Genomic DNA, 19,439 nt, shown 5'->3' with positions numbered 1-19,439 from the left:
AGCACAGCCAATAGCACAAGCTCGTAGGCTGTGCTGGGACACACTTCTTCCCCAAACCCTGTCCCCTTGTCCCAGGGTGCTGGGTGGCCTCGGGCATGGAGTGCCCAGGCCATGCCCTCCCCCATGCCATTATCCCAGGGGAAGAAACAAGGGGACACCTGGTGACCTGCCCGAAGCCAGTCCTGCCCTTCTGCTGCCCTTACCTGGAGCAGCCACCAAGTACCGATTCATCCAGGCTCGCAAAACCATTAAGAGAAGCAATTAGACAAATTAATGAAAGAAAAGCACCCATTAAGACCTATCAAACACCATCTCCACCTAGGGAAGGGCCAGGAGCCATTCACCTGTATTCCCTGCAATCTGGGGACAACAACACGGGTTTGTCCCAGCACTGTGAGCTCCAGCCCTGATTGAGACCCCTCCTTACACCGCTGCATGGCCAACTGGAGACAACTGGGGCCACTTGAGAAGAAGCTCTGGGCATTCTCAGAGAGCTGTGGGTACCCAAGGTCAGGTTGGCTGGGGCCCTGGACCCTGAGCTGTGGCACCCAGCCCACAGCAGGAGGGAGGAACTGGGTGGGCTTTAAGGTCCATTCCAACACAACCATTGTGCGATTCTGATATGACTCCATGAAAGCCTCATCCCGTGCCAAGATTCCATTTTACTGTACCCCCGAGGAACAAATGCACGCACCTCCATAGGGCAGAGAGGTGCCATCTCCCCATTAAACCTGGGAATTCCTCAAGGAAAATGATTTCCATAAAACACACCTGGATCCAGAAGTTCAGGCACCCTCCCATCTCTGCTCCTTTGGGGAGGGCTGGCACCATGCAGCAGCCTCAGCCTGTCCTGCATCTCTCCATCCTCCCCACCCCCCTTCCATCCTGCTTCTCCAGGCCCTCCCAGGAAAGCAGGCAGGCTCAGGTAGGCTAATACAAATTTTTAATGCACATATTAAATAAATATTTCAAATCATTTCACATTAAATTTTGTACACAACTGAAAAAAAAAAAAAAATCCTCAAGGAAACAGGAAAAAAAATAAAAATAAAAAAAATTGGATGAAAATTCACCCCTGGTCCTGGCTTCTATCCAGTGTCTTTGTTTGCCCTCCCCATTAAGAATAATTGCTTTAACCCTTTGGAGAGAGGCAGTCCCAGGGCAGCATGAGCGGAGTGGGGCTGGGTTTGCTCACTCAAAGGACTTCATCTTCCCCTGGATCCTTTTTTGGTCTAAATAAAAATCTGGGCCTCCATCAACAGAAGCTGTTACAAAAACCCTCTCTTTTCTTCAGGCAAAGATGAGAGAGCAAACCTGGAAGAGACAGCTTAGGATGGAAGAGTCAAGCACCAAACCGAATACTACTACAAAACAGCCCAAAGGGGCTCTGCAGTGATTTGTCAGCTTCTTTAATTTGACAAATGAAAAAATCCACCTGATTTTTTTAAAAAAAGTCAATTTTTGGTGAAAAGCTCACATTTTGAAGGTGGAGAAAAAAAAAAAAAAAACCACCACAAAAACAGTTATTAGCCATCACCCGCTGCCTCACCGTAGTAGTTAAAAAAAATGAAAAATAAAGAATTATCCACAGATGCTCTGATGGGTGAGCAGTGCCAAACTGGTCCAGGACTCCCTACGAGGCACTCAAGGGCAGTTGGCCCTAGTCGACATGCGAATCCTCCGTCACCTCGAGGCACATCCTTTCCCTCCATCCTTATCCAACCTCTCCGCTGAGCATCCATTCAGGTGAGCATCCGTTCAGTTCGGTTGGGTTGGATTCCCATCTTTTTTTTTTTTTTTTTTCTTCTTTGTTTTAAGTGAGGATTTTCCCCCCTAGAGCTACGAAAAAAAAAAAATAAAAAAGTACAAACCAAAACACGACCCCAAACACTAAAACATTTCTAAGCGAAGGGCTCTTCCCCCCTTCAGCAGTCTTTGAACATTTCATCTCTTGTAAAGTTGGAGTACAAAAATAGAGCCTCTTTCTTCTTTTTTTTTTTTTTTTATCTTTTTTTTTTTTTTTTTTTTTTGTAAAAACAGAGCCACCCCCAAATCATCAACAACTAGTAGCGTAGTTCTTTTATCCTCCCCCCATCCCCCGCTGTTGCTTTCTTTCTTTTCCTTTAAGAACCCTATCACAGTCCCTATGCCAGTCCACGAGGGCACGCGTCACGGGCGCACCCTGGCGCTGGAGTTTCGAGTCCTTTTGCTCCTGCGGTTGAAGGGGTAGTTGAGGAACTCGAAGCGCCGGTGGGGCTCGGTGGTCTGGTGGCCCTTGGGGAGCCGCTTCATGAAGTGCACCTCGCGTTGGTGCTGCCGGGTCTTGGAGCCCTTGCGCGGGCGGCCCTTGCGGGTGAAGGCCATGTACCAGCCCTCGTACTTGGCGTTCTGCAGCGCCGTGTAGTTGTTCTCCAGCACGATCTCGGTGAAGACGCAGTCCTTGCCTTTGCCGTTACTCTGCAGACGGGGATAGAGGGATGGGGATGAGCGACGGGAGCGCTTCTCACCGCTTGACTTCTAGCAGGGAGTGAGCCACCCACCCACCCTTTGGGCAGTGAGCACAGGAAAGGACAAGACGTGGTCCGTGAGGACGGTGGAATGATGTGAAGGATGAGGGTTCGGTTGCTGCCCAGATTTTGGCCGGCGCCCCATCCCTGGAGATGCTCAAGGTCAGGTTGGATGAGGCCCTGATCTGGTAGGGGCATCCAGCCCACAGCAGTGGGTGGAACTGAGTGGGTTTAAAGGTCCCTTCCAACTCAAACATTCTGTGATCCTACAGTCTTCAGGGTCCCTTCCAACCCAACCATTCTGTAACACTCACAGATACCAGTTGCAGGGATCAATGGAATAGGTGGAGGCTGAGCTCCTGCACCTCAGACAAGGCACAGAGACCAGGGAGAGGACCCAATCTGTCATGGTTCCCAAGCAGGCTAACATCAGCCAGCCCCAAGAAATGGATAAACCCTCCTGAAAATTCATTGCCCTGCCAGGATTTTGCTCATCCACCCCAGGGTAGGAGCACGGAGGCTCAGAGGGAGCGTGACTAACCGGTGTGCTCAGGGCCTGCCCCACGGAGCATCTTAACATTCCCAGCCCTTGTACCATGTAATCGGGGAGAATAGCCTGGCAATCCGCCTATTTGTTCAGGGAGATACAAGGACACCGCACCCACCCTCCCCTTCCCTTGCTGCCAGGCTGCGGGTTCCTTGTCTTGTAGACAAGGAGCCCTGTGCTCCCCACCCCACCTCCTAACCCAGGGATGGGTGCCAGCCCCCGCCCTACCTTGCCGATCAGCTTCCCCTTCTTGTTCATGCAGATGTAGAACCCCGTGGCTGCCCCTTTGATGCGCACGCGGCTCCCAAAGGTGTCGGTCTCGACGATGAGCTTGGCTGGAGAGAGCAGCAGGAGGAGAGACGGGGAGGTCACAGGGGTGGAGAACCTGGCAATGCCAGCCTCCTCCCTGTCACTGCATCCCTGCATGGCACGCCTTGGTCACCTCACTTTGTCACTTGGAGCAGCTCTGCCTTGCCCAGATCCACGTGGCTCAGGTGCCACAGCGGTATCCCAGGAGGAAAAAGGGATCTCAGGGGACAGGGCAGCTGCCCTGCACAGTGCTCTGCCAGCTGTCCTCAGCCCATGGGGACACTGCACCGAGCTGGGGCTGCAGGAGGAGCAGTGACTTTGCAGCTGGCAGGGGAGGCGTGAAGGGTACGGCCATCCTTTTAATGCCTTTCACCTTTGCACAAGTCGAGAGGGCATATTGATTTGGTCTCAGTTTTTTAATGGAGGCATCGATTGACTTCCTAAGGAGCTATGCAAATCACAGGTCGATGGGCCGCCTATAAATAGACCTGTCACCTTCCCTCCGCGGCCACCCTGGGAACAGAGCATCCTCCTCCCCACCCTGCAGCCCCCAGGCAGCTCTCCTCCTGGGGCAAACCCCAAACCCAACTGCAGCAGCAGAGCCATGCTGTGCCGCGTGCCAAAGGCTTCCCCACAAAAAGCCCCCCAGGGCTGTCCCACCTCACCACCACGTCCTGCCACAAATCAGCCCTCACTGCTGCCCCCCCCCAACTTCAGGGGCACTCAGAGCACACAGCCTCTGCCCCACAGGGTGCACCGTTCTCCCAGATCTGCAGATGGGATGCTCAGTTCCTCAGGACCACGATGCAGTTCATTTTCACCAGTAGCCCCCAGCCCTGCAGTGGCTTTGCAGTGATGCTGCTGGATGGCAGACCCAGGCCATGTGCTCACTAAACCCAGCCTGAGCAGTACTTCAGGACCACAAGTAAATCACCACCTTTCTCCACAAAGTCTTGATCCTGCACCAAGCGTGGGGACTTCTCCTACTGCCCCCCCCACAGCTCCTCACCTCCAGCACCCCATGCACCATCCCACACCCTCAGCCCAGCTCAGAGCCAGGAAATTTGGCCGCCCTACCTCACACCAGCCCCTTGTAGGGGCTCAGCATCCCTAGACCACCAAGCCAGGGACCCCCAGTCACCCATATGGGGGAGGATTGATCCGGGAGGCAGTCAAAGCTTTAAGGAGAATTGATTTTTCCCTTCTCTCTCCCAGAGATAGGAAGAGCAGGGAGGGAGGGAGGAGGAAGGCAGGCACGGATGCGCGGCGCTCCCCTCCAGGCCTGGAGTCACAGCCATCAGCCTGCAGGATGGGGACAACCCCGAGCAAAGGGACCACAGGGGGGTGAGCAGATCAACGGCACCGCAGGAGAGGAAGGGAGAAGCCAGCAGTGCTGGCAGGGCCGAGAAGGAGTCCATCAGATATTGACAATTAAGACAGATAACCGACAGCGCCGGGCTCCATGTGAAGTCAGCTGTAAAAACGTCAGCATGGGAAAAGGGGTCACCCACAAAAATAAATCAGTTCCTTCTGCACGCCCGCCCCAAAAATCAGATGGGGGGAAAAAAAAACAACAAAACAAACACTGCAGAAGGAAGGGCCCTTTCTAACGAAGGGTATTTTCTTCTGACAAAGGTTTTGGGGAGACATTTTTTCTCCCTATTTAAGGGACGGGGGGAGCTTAACATTTTCAACTCTGTTCTTTCGCTGAAGTGACAGATTTATCCCAGAAAAGTTATGTTTCGTGCTCAAACTTTGAAGGGAAAGCGGCTACGTAAATGCTGAAAAAATGCAGCGAGACACACTTGATCCCCCAACTGGACTGCGAAGAGGAGAAAGTATTCAGGAAATGTTAAAAAAGGTGAAAGTAAGAAGCGATTTAATAGCTCTTCCAGACATGGGGGCCTCCCTGGAGATTCATATAGAACAATCCCGAACCTCTATTTTAACATTTACAGACTTGCAACTCCTAAAACTTTACATCTGAAAAACTGCTTGTTCTCTTTCTGCTTTAGATCAGCCCTCGTTTTCCTGCCCCGCTCCTCAGATGCTTCACCTCTTTTATTACGTTTTAATAGAGTTTTTCGAGCCGCCGCCGCGCGTCCCCTCCTTTTGGCCTTATTTAAACCTGGCCGCTCCTGGAGGTGCGGAGCTGCCTTGAAAACGGAGGCATTACAGGGCTAAAGCCAGAGGAGGCTTTGGGGTTTGCTTGGCCCTTTTGCTTGGGAAGCTGGCTGATGCTCCTTCCATCCAGGAGCGGCTCCCGACTAACACTGCGTACGGGATTCCACGCACAGCTGAAGTTTGGTGCGACATCGGCAGCCAAAGCAAAAACGGGAATAAAAACCAAACACCAAACCAACCGGGGAAGGAAGCAAAGTGCTCCCACTAATCTCCCTCAACAAGAAAGGGAAATTGCGGCTAACGTCAAAGAACGACAGTTGGGATGGCTCTGTACGGCACACGCCAGCATGGGCACCTCCTGTCCACAAGGGAATGGGGCACGGTGCCCCACTGAGCATGGATGGGGCTGATGCCACTGTCTCCATGTGACACCAGCACGCGTGGCCGAGGTGTCCTGGCTTCGGGTGGCTGCAGCGTGGCACTGCTCTCCTCCCCACGGAACCACGGACTGGGGGGACACGGGGTGCCAAGTGTGGCACAGCAGCAGGAGGGCTGCGCACAGTTGCAGAGCCCCCCCAGCTTTGTGTCCTCCTCGCCCGCAGCCAACACCTCGCTGAGTCCACACTCCTAGCTGGGGAAGGGGAAGCACCAGGAAGGGGAGTATGTGGGGGAAGCACCGCTTTGGATGGCTCTAACTCAGGGCAGGACTCCAGAGCAGCACTTCACCTACAATTTCAACCCCCTCGTGTCTTTTCCAACTTTACCCTCTGTTTCTCCTCCAAAGGAAGAATCAGAGACTGTCAGCACTGCCTGTGCCAAACCAAGCCTTGCAAGTCAGGTGTGCAGCAGCAGTGAGCAGCGCCCACCCCACAAGCACCCAAACCCACTGAGCGCTCACCCTGCTGTTCTCCCTTCACAAACCCCCGCACACGCCAAGCGATCCTAATGATTTCTGGCCAACCAACAGGACGGAAATCATCAATCGGCACACAGCACTGTGGACACTTCCCAGCCCACCCCCTCAACCACGTCCTTCCTTACCGTGCACGTCCCCGTCCTCAGCCATCGCATTGATTTTCTTGTTGTCCAAGATCTGCACGTGCTTCCCACTGGTCCGGCTGTACAGCTGGTAGGTGCGCACGAGCCGCCGGCTGAGCTGATCTGTCACCAGGCTCTGCTCCCTCACATGCTGTGTAAAATTAGGTGGGGACTGAACAGTTACCTTTAGGAAATTAAAAAATATACGACACACCATTATAATCTCTACTCCTCAGGGGGGCGAACGGGCTGAGCAAGGATCGCCGGCGCCTGCAGAGGAGGAGCAGAGTCAGTGGGATGGGGGGGAGCTGAGCCCTTTGGGACCAGGATCCCCCAGACGGGTGTGTGAGTCGTGGGGATATGATGGGGCTCGGTGACCCCTGAGGTCTGCCAGGACTCGATGGGGCACAGCTGGCACAGAGGTACCCAAGATGGGGTAGGGTGCCAGGACCCCCTTTGCCCCTAAACACCCCACTCTTCATGCCCCAAACCTGAAGACGAGGCAGAGCTATGAGCCGTCAGGACACCACTCCCTTCACCTATAGCACAAACCCCAAAGAGCTCCGTACCCATCCCTCACCATCACCCTGTTCCTGGTGCCGTCCCCATCCCAGCTCCAACCCCTGGCCCCCATAGCAGCAGCCGACCCGACCCCTCCAGACCCGCTGCTCCCTCACCATAAGCAATTCTAGGATCAGCCCGACCCGCTCCCCCATCCCCAGCACAGGACTCCGTTCCCCCTTCGTCTCCAACCCCGCTTTTAAGTCCGGAAAATTTCACTGCTCACTGACATTTATAAAGACGTATTCCGAGCAAATGTTAGCGGGTCGCTCCTTTCAACACCAGCAGGCCGGGACCCCCCCGCCACCCCCACGTCAAACGGGAAGATTCCCCACCACCAGCAGACCCCAATAAAAGCCGGAGCCGCCTCTCTCCCGCAGCCGCCCATACATCGACATCTCCCCTCGGCGGTGCCACCCCTCTGCCTCCGCGCCTTTCCTGCAGCCGGCTGTGGATAATGCACGGACTCTCCCGGCCCTGATGAGGGTACCATGTGGAGGAGAGGTCATTAGCCGTGCCGCTCCGTCTCGTCCTCCAAAATATTACAGCTATGTTTTATACAACCGCACACTCCTCTGCTTTGGGGATGGAAACTCCATTTTTTTTTTTTTTTTTCTCCTGAGCTTCCAATGAAATAATAATAATAATAAAAAGCGGCTTAAGGAGCGTTTTCAAAACGCTTCTGCACCTGTGGCCCCGGGGGAGGGGGTTTCTCCCCATTTTGCACACAGCCACAGCCCCATCTCCCGCTGACACTCCTGGCCCCGGCGATGCCAACCAGCAGCAGCAATGTTCAGCTGGAGCGAAATCTGCGCTTTTTAGTAAGGAAATTGATTTTTTCCCCCCCCTCCGTTCTTTCTTTCCCTCCTTCCCTTTTTTCTTTTCCTCCTCTTTTATTTTTTTCTTTTTCCCCCTTTTCTTCCTCCATCCCGACCCATTTTTCTTAATTCTACTTCGTTTTTCGGATGAAAAAACAACTCCAGACAAGAGGAAGGGGCGATCCACAGTGCGATTTAAAGAAGAACGGGAGGACCGAACCCCCGGTTCGCGGGTGGGCGGGGGGCCCTCCGTCCCCCGCACCCCATCCCGCACCCGGCGTGCAGCCACCCGCTCCCGGCTCTTTCCAGCGGGGCTCGCGTCGTCTGCGGGGCTTTAATCCGACCCCCCCCCCCCCCCCCGCGACCCCCGGCCCCGAGGGGCGAACAAAGCCGGCGGCGGAGCGGGCGCTTACCTGGGCTTGCAGGCAGAGGACGAACAAGTGCATGAACCTGGAAGAGGGGGTGGACAGAAAGCGGGAGAGAGGTGTGTGAGCCGGGGGGCTGCGGGGAGGAAAGGAGGGAGGGCTGGGGGCAGGCGGAGGGAGGTCTGCGGTACTCACACGTAGCTGAAGAGTGAGGAGCAGGGGTCCATCGCGGAGCGCTGCGGGGCCGGCAGCCCGGAGCCCGGCGGCGGGGTGGGGGGGGGGGGGGCGCGGCGCTGCTCGGCTCCTCGACTCCTCTCGCCCTGCCTCGCCCCGAGGAAAGGAGGGCACAAGCGGCTACAGAAGGGGAAAGGCCCCCGCCGGCCCGCCCGCCCGCCCAGCCCCCGGGGGAGCGCGGCCGGCAGCCCCCCGCCGCGGGGAGCCCCCCGCCCCGCTCCGCTCCGCTGCCGGCCCGGGAGGCGGCGGGGGCGGAGAGCCGGGGGGGCGGCCCCGGCGGGGCGGCAGAGCGGGGGAAACCTTCGGCGGCTGCCGCTCGGGGGCGGCGGCGCTACGGGCTCGGCCGGCAGAGGGATGCCGTCCCCGCGCCGTGCCTCAGTTTCCCCATCTGTAAAACGAGGCTTAAGGGTCCGCGTTGTGGATTGGGGCCGAGCCCCGTCGCTGGACGTGTCAGACATTAAAAGGATTACCGGGGCGGACGGGTGGGCAGGAGTTTCGAGAGGCTGAGCAAACAGCGCAGCCGGGGGTACTGGGCGGCGGGACCCCCCTCCCCCGGACGTCCCCGCCGGGCGCTTACCTGGAGGGGCGGCCGTCCGTCAGCACCGGCTGCGCGGGGCCATGGGGCCGCGGCGGGACGGGGCTCAGCCCCGCAGCCCGGGTAGGGCCGCCGAGGGCTGCATTGTTCGGCGAGCCCCGCTGCTCCCGGCCCCGCCACCTGTTGCGCACCGGGGCGGGGGCTGCGGCGGGGCTGCGGCGGACGGGCGGGCGGGACCCCGGGGCCGGTACCTGGCCGGGGCCGCCTGCTCCGCGCTGAGTGACAGCCGCTAATTTGCCGGCCGTGCCCCGCTGCCGGTCCCCGCGCTCCCCGCGCCCTCCTTTATCTTATCAGAGCCCATAATTACAATTGCTATTTTGTTTCCTCGAATCAGCAATCAGCGCTATCTGCCGCCGCTGGAAAGGCAGCTCCTGTCAGCCGGCCTCTGAGTGACAGCGCACACAGCGCTCCTGCGCGGCCCTCCCGCACCGGCACACACACACACACACACACACACACACACACACACACACGCACCCCCCATCCCCGCACAGCCCTCCCTGCCCCGCACGCACGCTGCCGCCCGGCTCGCTCATTCCCCACTTGCTCAGGCACCCTCCAACGCTTCTCCCCATACTGCTGCCCACCACCACCCCCTGAGGCTCACCCACCGCCGGGCGCTGGGAGCGGGCACCGTGCACTGCCGTCCCCTTCTTCTCGATTCAAAAGACCGGGGGATGTTTCTGAAGGGCTTTCCTAAACGCCTGGAGAAGCCTCGGACTGAGCCCGCATTCACCTGGGAGGCTGCAGGGCGGCTGCTGGGGGTGATCAGTCCTCGGGTTCCGCTCAGAGAAAAGCCCTCTGCACCAACCCCGTGTGCGAGGCAGCGCCGTGCCCACAAGTCGAGCACCAGAGTGGGCAGAACAAGGTGCTCCCACTGCCCTACAGTGGACAACTCCTGCTTTTCTTATCCATTGAAAGGAAAGGTCTGGATGCAGCACCTCTCTCCCAGATGCTACTCGTGGTCACCCCTCCGTGGGTGCGGGGTCAGGCCGTGCAGCACCATGCAGCACACAGAGCGTGCACAACTGCACCATGTGCTGGGGGGTCGGAGAGAGCTGGGGGCTGATGGCTCCATGTGCCCCCTGCCCTCAGCAAACAGGCTAGATTGCCAGCACGGCTGTGACACGGGGCCACGGGAGGCCACACGTTGCTGACACAATGACAAACAGTGCTCCTGCTGCTGCCCCGTCCTTCCACACCTCTGTGCAGGTGAGCAGTCATGGGATGGGGAACTGGGCGCTTGGCTCATGGCTGGCCCTCCTGCTGTGCAGAGAAAGCTCAGCCTGAGCTTTCTCGGGGCTGAGCTGCCGTGGGGAGGGGGAAAAAATCCCATCCCAGCAAAAGGCTGTGGACATGGGGTGTTCCTGCTGCCACAGCTGTCACTCCTGGGGGAGGCAGCCAGCATGGACCCATCGGGTCCCAATACTGAATGCTGTGGGCAAAGCATCAAACACCCAGAGATGTGAGCTCTGCTCCCTTCATCCTTTTCCATAGAGCTGGGGATATCCAGGTCAGGATTTTATCACCCACATCATCTCCTTTCCTTGCCATGGCTAATGGGGAATGCCCAGTAAGGCAGCCCATGGTCAGGCCGCTGATGGCTGGAGGAGATTCCAGGGCTGCTCCAGCTGGGCTGAGCCATGGAGCAGACAGTAGCAGGGCCATTATATTCCACTGTTCGCTCCATCATGCAAAATCCCTGACAGCCTCCACAGTTCAGCAGGGTCCCTGCTCTACCCACAACCCAGGGGGACCCTTCTGCCAGAGAGTGTGGCTGCAGTTCACCACGAGCCCCTAGCACTGCTGAGACACAGACCACAACACCAACCCCAGCTGACGGAGGAGAGCAGCACCTGCAAGGTGCACCCCAACACCCATCTGAGGGTGAGAGGAGCTCCTGTCTGCAGGCCTGGATGCTCAGCCACACATCCCCAAACGGGCACATGGAGACCCCCCAGTGGCGCCAACGGGACACCGCTCCCCCTGCTTGCACCCTCTCCAGCCCTGCCTACAGCATTAATGGGGCGTTGTGGAGGCAGCAGCTTTTCTCCACAGCTGAGTGGTGCTGAGCAGCCCGGGGCGATCCCACTGCTCACCATTAACTCAGCATCCCCCCCAAGGGCCAGACCCCACCACAGTGTGTTACGTGGGAATGACCTCGTCTGCACTACCCACAGCTCCAGGAACAGGGAGGGGGGTACAGCTGCTCCTCATTGATTCTCCTCTCTGTTCAGTTAGTGGCACCAGGGCTGAGCGTGGTGGGAATGTCGGCACAGGAGAACAGAAACACGGGGCTGCGCCCACCCTGCACAGGACTGAGCACAGTGGTGTGGCCCCTTTGGGTAGATACAAGGGAGGGCTTGGAGGTGAGCCAGGGATATGGGAAAAGACCAGGAGTAGTGGGGGGGTGGGGCAGCAATGGGGAGAGAGACCACCAGGCCACGCACACTTCCAAAGGGGGAGAACTGGTAAAGGTCCCATCAGGTCCCACCACTGGGCCTGAGTTAGATGGAAGCTGCCAATAAGGGCACTTCGTGTTGGGTCAATTAATGAAGAAGGTGATAGCCCCAGCCCTGAGTAATTTAAACATGAGGCATTCTGGCATCCATCTTCTCTGGACACAGCAGCCAGAACAGGGGGACTATGGGCCTTGGGCATGGAAAAATGGTGACATACGCAGATGAGGACAAGCACATGTGGTGCTTGAGCAGCTCCACCCCATCCCTGCTGCCCAGCATGGACCAAACAGCACCTCCAGGACCTGCTTTCAGTGTGCTGCTGGCTGGCACAGCCCACCCAGCACCTTCCTCTTGGCCTGCAGCACATCTGACTTCAGTTTGGGTCCTCCTGGGAAGAGGATGCCTGCACCCAGCCCTGCGGGGGGGCTAAGCCTAAAACCAACATTGGTGGCCGGGGGGCTGTCGGCTGCCTGTAATTCTACCTCCTTTTGTTTGCTTATAGCATCCACCCAAAATGCCCGTGTGTGTGTCTCCGGGCCCCTGTGTCAGTGGCAGCTGAACTGCTGACCTCAGGAGTTTGCAAAACACCAGGGTTATGGCCCCTCGGACATCCCAGCCCGGTGGAGATGTTCCTCATCCCGACCTCATCCTGGGTAACCAGCCCCTGGCACCCTGCATGGGGACAAGGGGAGAGAGCCAGCGAGAGCCAACCCCAGAGGAGGGGCCAGGTGGGCACGCTCCCCATCGCACCTGCTGCTCTTCGGTCCAGCCCCATGGACTTACCCAAGCTCATACCTCCAGTTCCCACCACGGAAACCAAATCTTGCCCATCTCCCCTAAAAACAGAACAGCAGGTCCAGCCAGCAGACCCCAAATCTCACTGGGCACAGCCCTGCCGCCACCAGCCCTGGCAGGGAGTTGTGTTCTGCCAGCACCAGGGCCATGCCAGCCTGCAGTGATGAGAGGGGTTGGAGGGCAGGACACCTGTGACCCCAGGGTATCTCAGCTGTGGCTGTTGGGTGCAAAGTGCCATCACTGCCTGGGGACACAGGAGGGGACAGCGTGGCAGAACTGTGCTGTACAGATGGAAATTCCCACTGTGCAGCAGCGGGCACAGACTGCAGCTGTCTGACACCATCCGACTGTGTTCACTTTTAACACCTCCCCTGGGCACTTATGGCTTTGGGCCCGTCTCATGGCACAAGCCGTGCTCCAGCATCACCAGGCACTGTGCCCCACAGCCCTGGCTGTGCTGAGCATCCATTCAGCCACCGGTACCCGAGGAGGAAAGCAACGTGAGAAGAGAAGCGGAGCACTGATGGAGCAGGGAACCAGCCCCACCTACAGCATGGCCGCAGCCGTGCCTCGCGTAGGCTGCCCAGGATCAGGGTATCCTGGGGATGCTATAGCGTATCCCCTGGGATACGTCAGCATGCAGCACCCTGGAAGACAGCACAGCCCCGGGGAGGAGGAATGCTCAGAGCCACCCACCCTCCAGATTCCCACACGCCCCAGCACAGCCGTACCTGAGCTCACCCGCTCTCCTCCAGCCCTGTTTGTTTGCCCAAGGTATTTGTGGCTGGTGGCACCTGCTTCGATACCATCAGCTCGGCAAAGGAAGCTGCTCACCTAGCGTGACCCCTGTAATTCCATCCTTTCCCATTAACAGCCCCCCTCCCAGCCCCCCGCCATCTCAGCATTCAACTCTCTCTCTCTCAAACTCATCCAGGCTGTGACGCTGCTGGGCAGGGGGACCAAACCTCTCCAAGGCACTGAGAGCTCCTGGCAGTGCCAGCTGCCCCACCCCCTCTGAGTGCCCCTCTGAGTCATTCCTTCTTACAGAACCGTCCCTCCTGCCACAGCCCCTTATCCCAGCATCCCCAAGGCAACCAGCACCTTGGCATCCTCTCCTGTTCTACAAGATCCCAAATGCCATCTGACATCAGCCTGCACAGCCTCTCCCTCCTGGTACCACTCTCCTCACCGCACACCAGCCGCTCCCCCAGCCCAGCCCGGCAGGAGAGCTTGTTAAAAATGATCTACGGGCTCTTATCTGTCCCAGGGAGCAAGCAGGACCAAGGCCCGGCAGATAAATCAGATCCGATGCAGTCCAAGCACCCAGCTGCTGCCGCTGCACAAGTAGCTGGGAGGTTTGGGCAGAAGAAAGGAGCTCAGCCCCAGGACCCGGTGTAGGACGGCAGGCGAGATGGAGAAATGGAGTGGGGAGCGCCGCTCGCCTCCCTGGAAGCAGACACGGTTTCCTGCCTGGAAGGGTCCGCAGAGCCCGCGCACCCGAGGACACCTACGAGGTCCCGCACACTCCGGCCGCGTTTCGCGGGGCTCCATCCCGCACGAAGCAGCCACAGCTCCATTCACCCCGTTCCGCCCTCCCGCGCCGCCGGCACAGAGCTGCCCGGATCCCATCCCCGCTGCAGGGCACGGCCGCCGCGCTGCCCGCCTGCCACCTAGCGGCCCCTAAGAAGCGACCCGGAGCCCTTCCCCGCCTCCTGGGCCCGGCTTACCGACGCAGACCCCCCCCCCCCTCCTCCCTCCCCACCTTCCCCGTGCCTCGATTTCGCTGCAGGGATCGGCAACATCCCCGAGCACGGGAGGAACGTGCCAGCCACCACACCAAACCCGCACCTTTATTTCAGTGTGTAAAAACCGTCCTACAAAGCAGAGTGACCCAGAACCTCCCCCAAATCACAGCAGACATCAGCTCCCAGCACACCATCCTGGAAGGGAGGATGCTGCCTCCTGCTGCTGCCTCTACATCCAGCTGCTACTGGGGAAGGGACACGCTGGGCACCGCAGAGCCAGCAGGGCTGTGCACACTGAAGAGGTCCAGGGCAGCAAAAAGGCACAGGGTGAGGACCGCCATCCCGGACACCCAGAAAGGGACTGGGGGACATGATCACCTCCCATGGATGTGGGAAAGGAGACCCCCCCCCCCCCCAGTGCTGGGAGCAGCCCCTGCCCACCACCCCCAAAAGGTACGACAGTAAATTAAAAAAATGCAGCAAAAGTTGAGGTCCTGGTGAGAGGTGTCTGAGGTAACAGCTGTCTGTAAGAAGTTCCAGCGAGCACCTGGAGGAAGAAGCAGACTGAGACCAGCACCCCGCAGCACCCCGCTCAGCACCAGCATCCAATGGCAGGGCAGCACCCACCACTGCAGAGCTGCCCAGCACCTCACCTTGCTGGGATACAAGTCACTGCTTCCTTCTCTCCTTCTTGGCAGGCATGATGGGCGCTATCTCCTCCTCAGACATGTCATCATCCTCATCCTCCCCCTCGAAGGAAGCATCATCCCTGTGCACTGAGACACACAGACAGGCGGGTCACTGACCAGGAGAGGGCTCTGGGGAGCCAGCACTGAGCACAGGTGCTGGAAGCACCAGGTGTGGCTCCCATGGGCTCCCTGGCTGGCACACACACTGGAGCATGCCTCTTCCTCCTCCCAAGCCATTCCAAAGACGTGAACCCTTACAGATCTGGTGCCAGCCGGTGAGATGCACGGGCCCAGAGCCTGCTGCCAGGCGGAACGTCACTGGAGGCTGCAGCTTGAAGTTGTCCAGGCTCAGCTGCAAAGAAATGGGGCCGAGTTAGCGGTGGAAGCAGGACGCAGGGCTCCCCACACACCCAGACCGGCACTTGGCCCAGCTGACCACATCCCTCCCACCTCACCTCCACCCACTGTACCTTGTTTTTCCAGCCCCCTGGATCAGCCCCCACCATATGATTATTATTTACAGAAATCACACAGCTCTGTGCCACACACATTCTTTTGCACAAGTACAGAGCTGTGTCCCCACCACCAAATGCCAGCTGAAGCTCTCACCAAGGGCTGACACGACAACTTCAGGTTTGCCACCGGCACAGTGATCTCCTGGTTCTTGTGGTTTCGCCCAACAACCTCCACCACGTTGCACTCATCCTTGGCGCCATCCGTGAGGCACACCTGGGGAGGACAGGAATTTCTGATGAGCACAAGCTGGCTGTCAGCTCCTGGGGGAGAGCACAGAGACCCTCCTTAGCATAGTGCCCTCCCAGCTGGGACAGCTGTTCCTGCAGCTGCTTCAAGAGATGGCACCTGGGCTGCATTTTCTGCTGACCAGACCCTTGCTGGCAGCTCCTGTGACAGAAGGCAGTCCCCAGTGAGAGCCAAATACCTGAGCTTGGAGAGCAATTGGCCGGGGACCCAGCTGATGGGGGATCCCAACAAGGTCAAGTACAAGGAAAAATATTCTCCTCTGCCCTACAGCTGGGGTGTTCTAGAGGCTGCCTCCCAATACCACTTGCTCCAGCAGCTCCATACAATGACTGACAGCAGCAGCCCCATCTGAGCAGCCAGGGCTGACAGCTCAGCCCAGGGCACCCCATGGTGCAGCTGAGCCAGGGGGGAAGAGCGAGCCTGGAAGGGGAGGGTTGAGGCTGTAGGTCTCCATGGGAGAGGGCAAGCATAGTTTGTTTTCCTCTATCTTACCACAGACAGGGCCAAAACATGGTCAGAGTCATCATCTTCATCCACCTGAAACGTGTAGGACTTGGTGCTGGCAGTCAGCTCGCAGCCTGCAAGCAAAAGCAAAAAAAAAGCTGGAGTTACACAGCCCTGAAATGCCACAGGGTCCTCAGGGCAGACAAGCCCGCAGCATCCCTGAGACACACAGCTTTCCTGCTGGCTCCAAGACTGCATCCCCCAAGAGCTGCAGGCCCAGCTCAACGCTCTATAGGGACAGACCTCAGTGTCCCCAAACCGTGCTGCCACAAAACAGCGCCACAGGGCTGGAGGCCCTGAGAACAGGAGTGGGGAGGATGGAGGAGGCAGGGCTGGGCAATGGGGGCTGGCAGCAGTCCTCCAAACAGTCCTGAGATGTTTTGCCGTGCGTGTCTCTGAGCTGTTATGAGAGCAAAATTATCCAATGGACCGTGGCAAAAAGGCAAGGCAGAGCGCCCGGGGCGTGTTTGCTTACTGCGGGATGATTCACCCGTGTGAAGCAGACGGGAAAAGCGTGGAGCTGAGCCCCGCGCGCCACACACGGGTTTCTCAATGGAGGTGGAGGAATCAGCCTCAGCGAACACAGCTCGGGGCAAGGCCCCGGCCCAAAGCCCGGTCCGCATTCGGCTCAGCAGGACAAGGAATGAAAGCCAGGTGCCTGGAAAGCCGCGGGGCTGCTCCGCTTTGCAGGACCACGCCGCGATTGGCGGCTTTAGGCTGGGGACGGCCCCGAGCACGTGTGCGCCGGGAGAGCGGCCCGGCCACGTGTGGGACTCGGCCGGCTCTCGGGGAGGGGGGGGAATGGGAGGAGGCAGGTTAGGGCCGCCCGCCCGGCCCCGGCACAGGAAGAGCAGCCGGGATGAGCCGGCAGCGCACGTGGGAATGCCGGCACGTCTCCCCCCGAGCCCCTCGGCTGCCGTACACGTCGTACACGTGTTTCCGTGCCCCGGCCGCGCACGCGGTTCACACCAGCGTCCCTCCAGCCACCCCGCCAGTGCCATCGTGTCACTCGCGTGTCCACGCCCCCCGTCCCCGTCCCTCCCGTCCGTCTGCTGCCCCCAGGCCCCCTTACGCGCCCCTACCGCACCCTGTGCCGACCCCTCCGTCCCCCCAAGCCTCCCCAACCCCCAGCCCATCTGGAACCTTTCCCCACGCGCTCCCCACGTTTTACCCGCACCTCCTGCCCCCAACACATTTCCCATACGTTCTCCCTCCTCCGGCCCCATTTTAAGCCCCCCCGCTGCCGCTCACCGAACAGGACGCTGCCGGGGCCGTGCGGCTCCATGAGTCCGTAGCGCGGGGCGGGCGGTTCCGTGCCGAGAGGAGCCGCGCAGAGCCGTGCCGGGCCGCCCCGCACCGCCCCCGGCTCCGCCCGCCCCAGCGGGGCTGCACCACCCAGCGGCCGCCGGGCGCTGAGGACGGGCTCGGGCCAGCTCTGCTGCACGGCGGGGGGGAGGTTGGGGGAGCGAAGCCGCGGCCCGAAGGTTATGGGGCTCTGGTGGAAGGGCTCGGCCCGCGGAGCAGCTGTGCAGAGAGGGGAAGACTTGGTGAAATGGCATATTTATGGCGTTTTATTCCCACGCAATAACAGGCGAAGGGATGTTAACCCCGGTGGGAGCCTAATGGATTTTCCTGGCAACTCGCGGCTTCCGGCTGAAGGTTTTTCTGGGGGGTGGGCAGAAAATCCGAAGTTGCGAGGGTGGTGAGCAGCCCCAAAAGGCACCATGGGAACGGAAACGCAGGTGGAGGGGTAACAGAGACTGAGGTGCAGCGGGAGGGACCAACCCATCTCTACTCCTTTGGGTGCAGGCACTAGAGCAGCTCGATCTCTGGCCATACACCTTTGAACACAGCAGATGGGAAGGCAATATGCTGCTCCAGCACGCAGCACGGGGCTCGAGTAGATCTCCGAGCAGGAGAGGAAGTGATGCGGTGCACCTCTCGGGGAAGAAGCTGCATTGAAACAGCTCACTTCAATAGTGAGCTCACTCCGCAGCCCTGGCCTGAACTGGCTCTGCTCCCACTGCAGAGAAGCCACCAGCCCGCCTGCCACGCGTGCTGCTCGATTCAACGAAAACACACTGAAGAGAGCTGGGGAGCTGCCCCAGGTCCCAGAAAGAAAGCGCTCACCCGCTGCCGTTGCACAAGCACACACACCCAGGCTGCCTGTGGACTCACGCGTTCCTGCAGCAGCTGCTCCCTGAGCCACGCGGCTGCCTGCACAGCGCAGGGACAGGCACTGCCTGCAGCACGACCCGAGGGCAGGGAAGGCAAGGACGTTCCTGCGCTGCGTTTCCCTACGGGAACAATTCCCAGCGCAACAGCACGATCTGAACCATCGCCCAGGCCGAGAGGAGACGTGCAGGGGATGCGGTTTTCCTTTCCCTCAGCCCACCCGCTGTGCCCAGAACGCAGCGAGGAGCAAGGCAAGCACGATTCCCTATGAGAGATGCATCATTCTTCCAGTCAGAATCCTACACGCTGAAATATACACAAAGGAACATTATCCCCACCCCCCAGAATAAAAAGTCCTAGGACTGAAGCCTTAAGGACTCAGCCCCCCCTTAAGCTGCACGTTACACAACCACGCGATAGCCTCAGCCAGTAGGAGCGCAGCCAGACAAATCCCTGCAGGCTGAGGTCCGGCAGGCAGAGCAGCTTTGGGGACAGCACCTCCCACATGCAAACAAGATGCACAAGTGGGATCTGATCCCCGTGCATTTCCCATTTCCCGCAGTGCCAACTGAACACCTGCGAGCCCCAGGTCCTGGCAGCAAAAGCCTGACCTGCTCCGGACTGCAGGGCTGCAGGCAGGCACAAGAGAGCAATCCAGTGCATCCTGCTTTCTTTGACAGCCGATCCTGAGGGCTTCCAGCACACGTGGTGTGGCACAATACTCACTGCTGACCCACTTCTGGTTCACAAACCTCATACACAAAACACACATTTCTTATTTACATTCACTTCTCAATTTTTATTCTATTTCTTGCATGGTCTTCAAATACGGTTTTACAGGTCTTTTTTTTTTTTTTTTTTCCCCTTTCCTGCTACAGATACTGTTGATCTAAAAACAGATTAACGAAAGTGGCATTCCAACCTTAATGAAAACTCTTAACCATGAAAGATATGTGAACATATCACTTTACAATCCTAGAATGATGGCATTGGCCTGACATTCCCATAGGCTTATACAACTAACTTTATAATAATAACAAAGTCATAGGAAGAGAAAATGTGGCAGCTCCTTAAAAGCCAGAAATAAGGCCACAAGCATCCTATGCTGTAATGCTATGAATCCAGATAAAATAAGTTGACTCCGGTATCCATGAAGAAACAAAACAAAAAAAACCTCTCCCACCTGACAAACCAAGGTATCAGCTACTC

At 58.4% G+C, this 19,439-nt stretch overlaps 2 protein-coding genes across 2 annotated transcripts; both read right to left on the bottom strand.

The window, feature by feature from the left end:
• Nucleotides 1–2,169: 2,169 nt before the first annotated feature.
• FGF8 (fibroblast growth factor 8) lies at nucleotides 2,170–8,496 on the bottom strand (the record flags this gene model as incomplete). The annotated part of the gene is made up of 5 exons (XM_079536038.1): nucleotides 2,170–2,457; nucleotides 3,283–3,389; nucleotides 6,529–6,709; nucleotides 8,318–8,354; nucleotides 8,465–8,496. 5 exons carry the CDS (start codon nucleotides 8,494–8,496, stop codon nucleotides 2,170–2,172), a joined length of 645 nt encoding a protein of 214 aa, XP_079392164.1.
• Nucleotides 8,497–14,769: 6,273 nt separating this feature from the next.
• On the bottom strand, nucleotides 14,770–17,340 carry NPM3 (nucleophosmin/nucleoplasmin 3; the record flags this gene model as incomplete). The annotated part of the gene is made up of 5 exons (XM_079536054.1): nucleotides 14,770–14,876; nucleotides 15,048–15,141; nucleotides 15,399–15,518; nucleotides 16,044–16,129; nucleotides 17,307–17,340. 5 exons carry the CDS (start codon nucleotides 17,338–17,340, stop codon nucleotides 14,770–14,772), a joined length of 441 nt encoding a protein of 146 aa, XP_079392180.1.
• Between the last annotated feature and the right edge of the window lie 2,099 nt (nucleotides 17,341–19,439).

Source organism: Tetrao urogallus (genome assembly GCF_951394365.1).
Source record: "Tetrao urogallus genome assembly, chromosome: 5".
NCBI classification, from domain to species: Eukaryota; Metazoa; Chordata; class Aves; order Galliformes; family Phasianidae; genus Tetrao; species Tetrao urogallus.
Note: the sequence above shows the minus strand (reverse complement) of the source record. Positions and strands in the feature narration are given on the sequence as shown.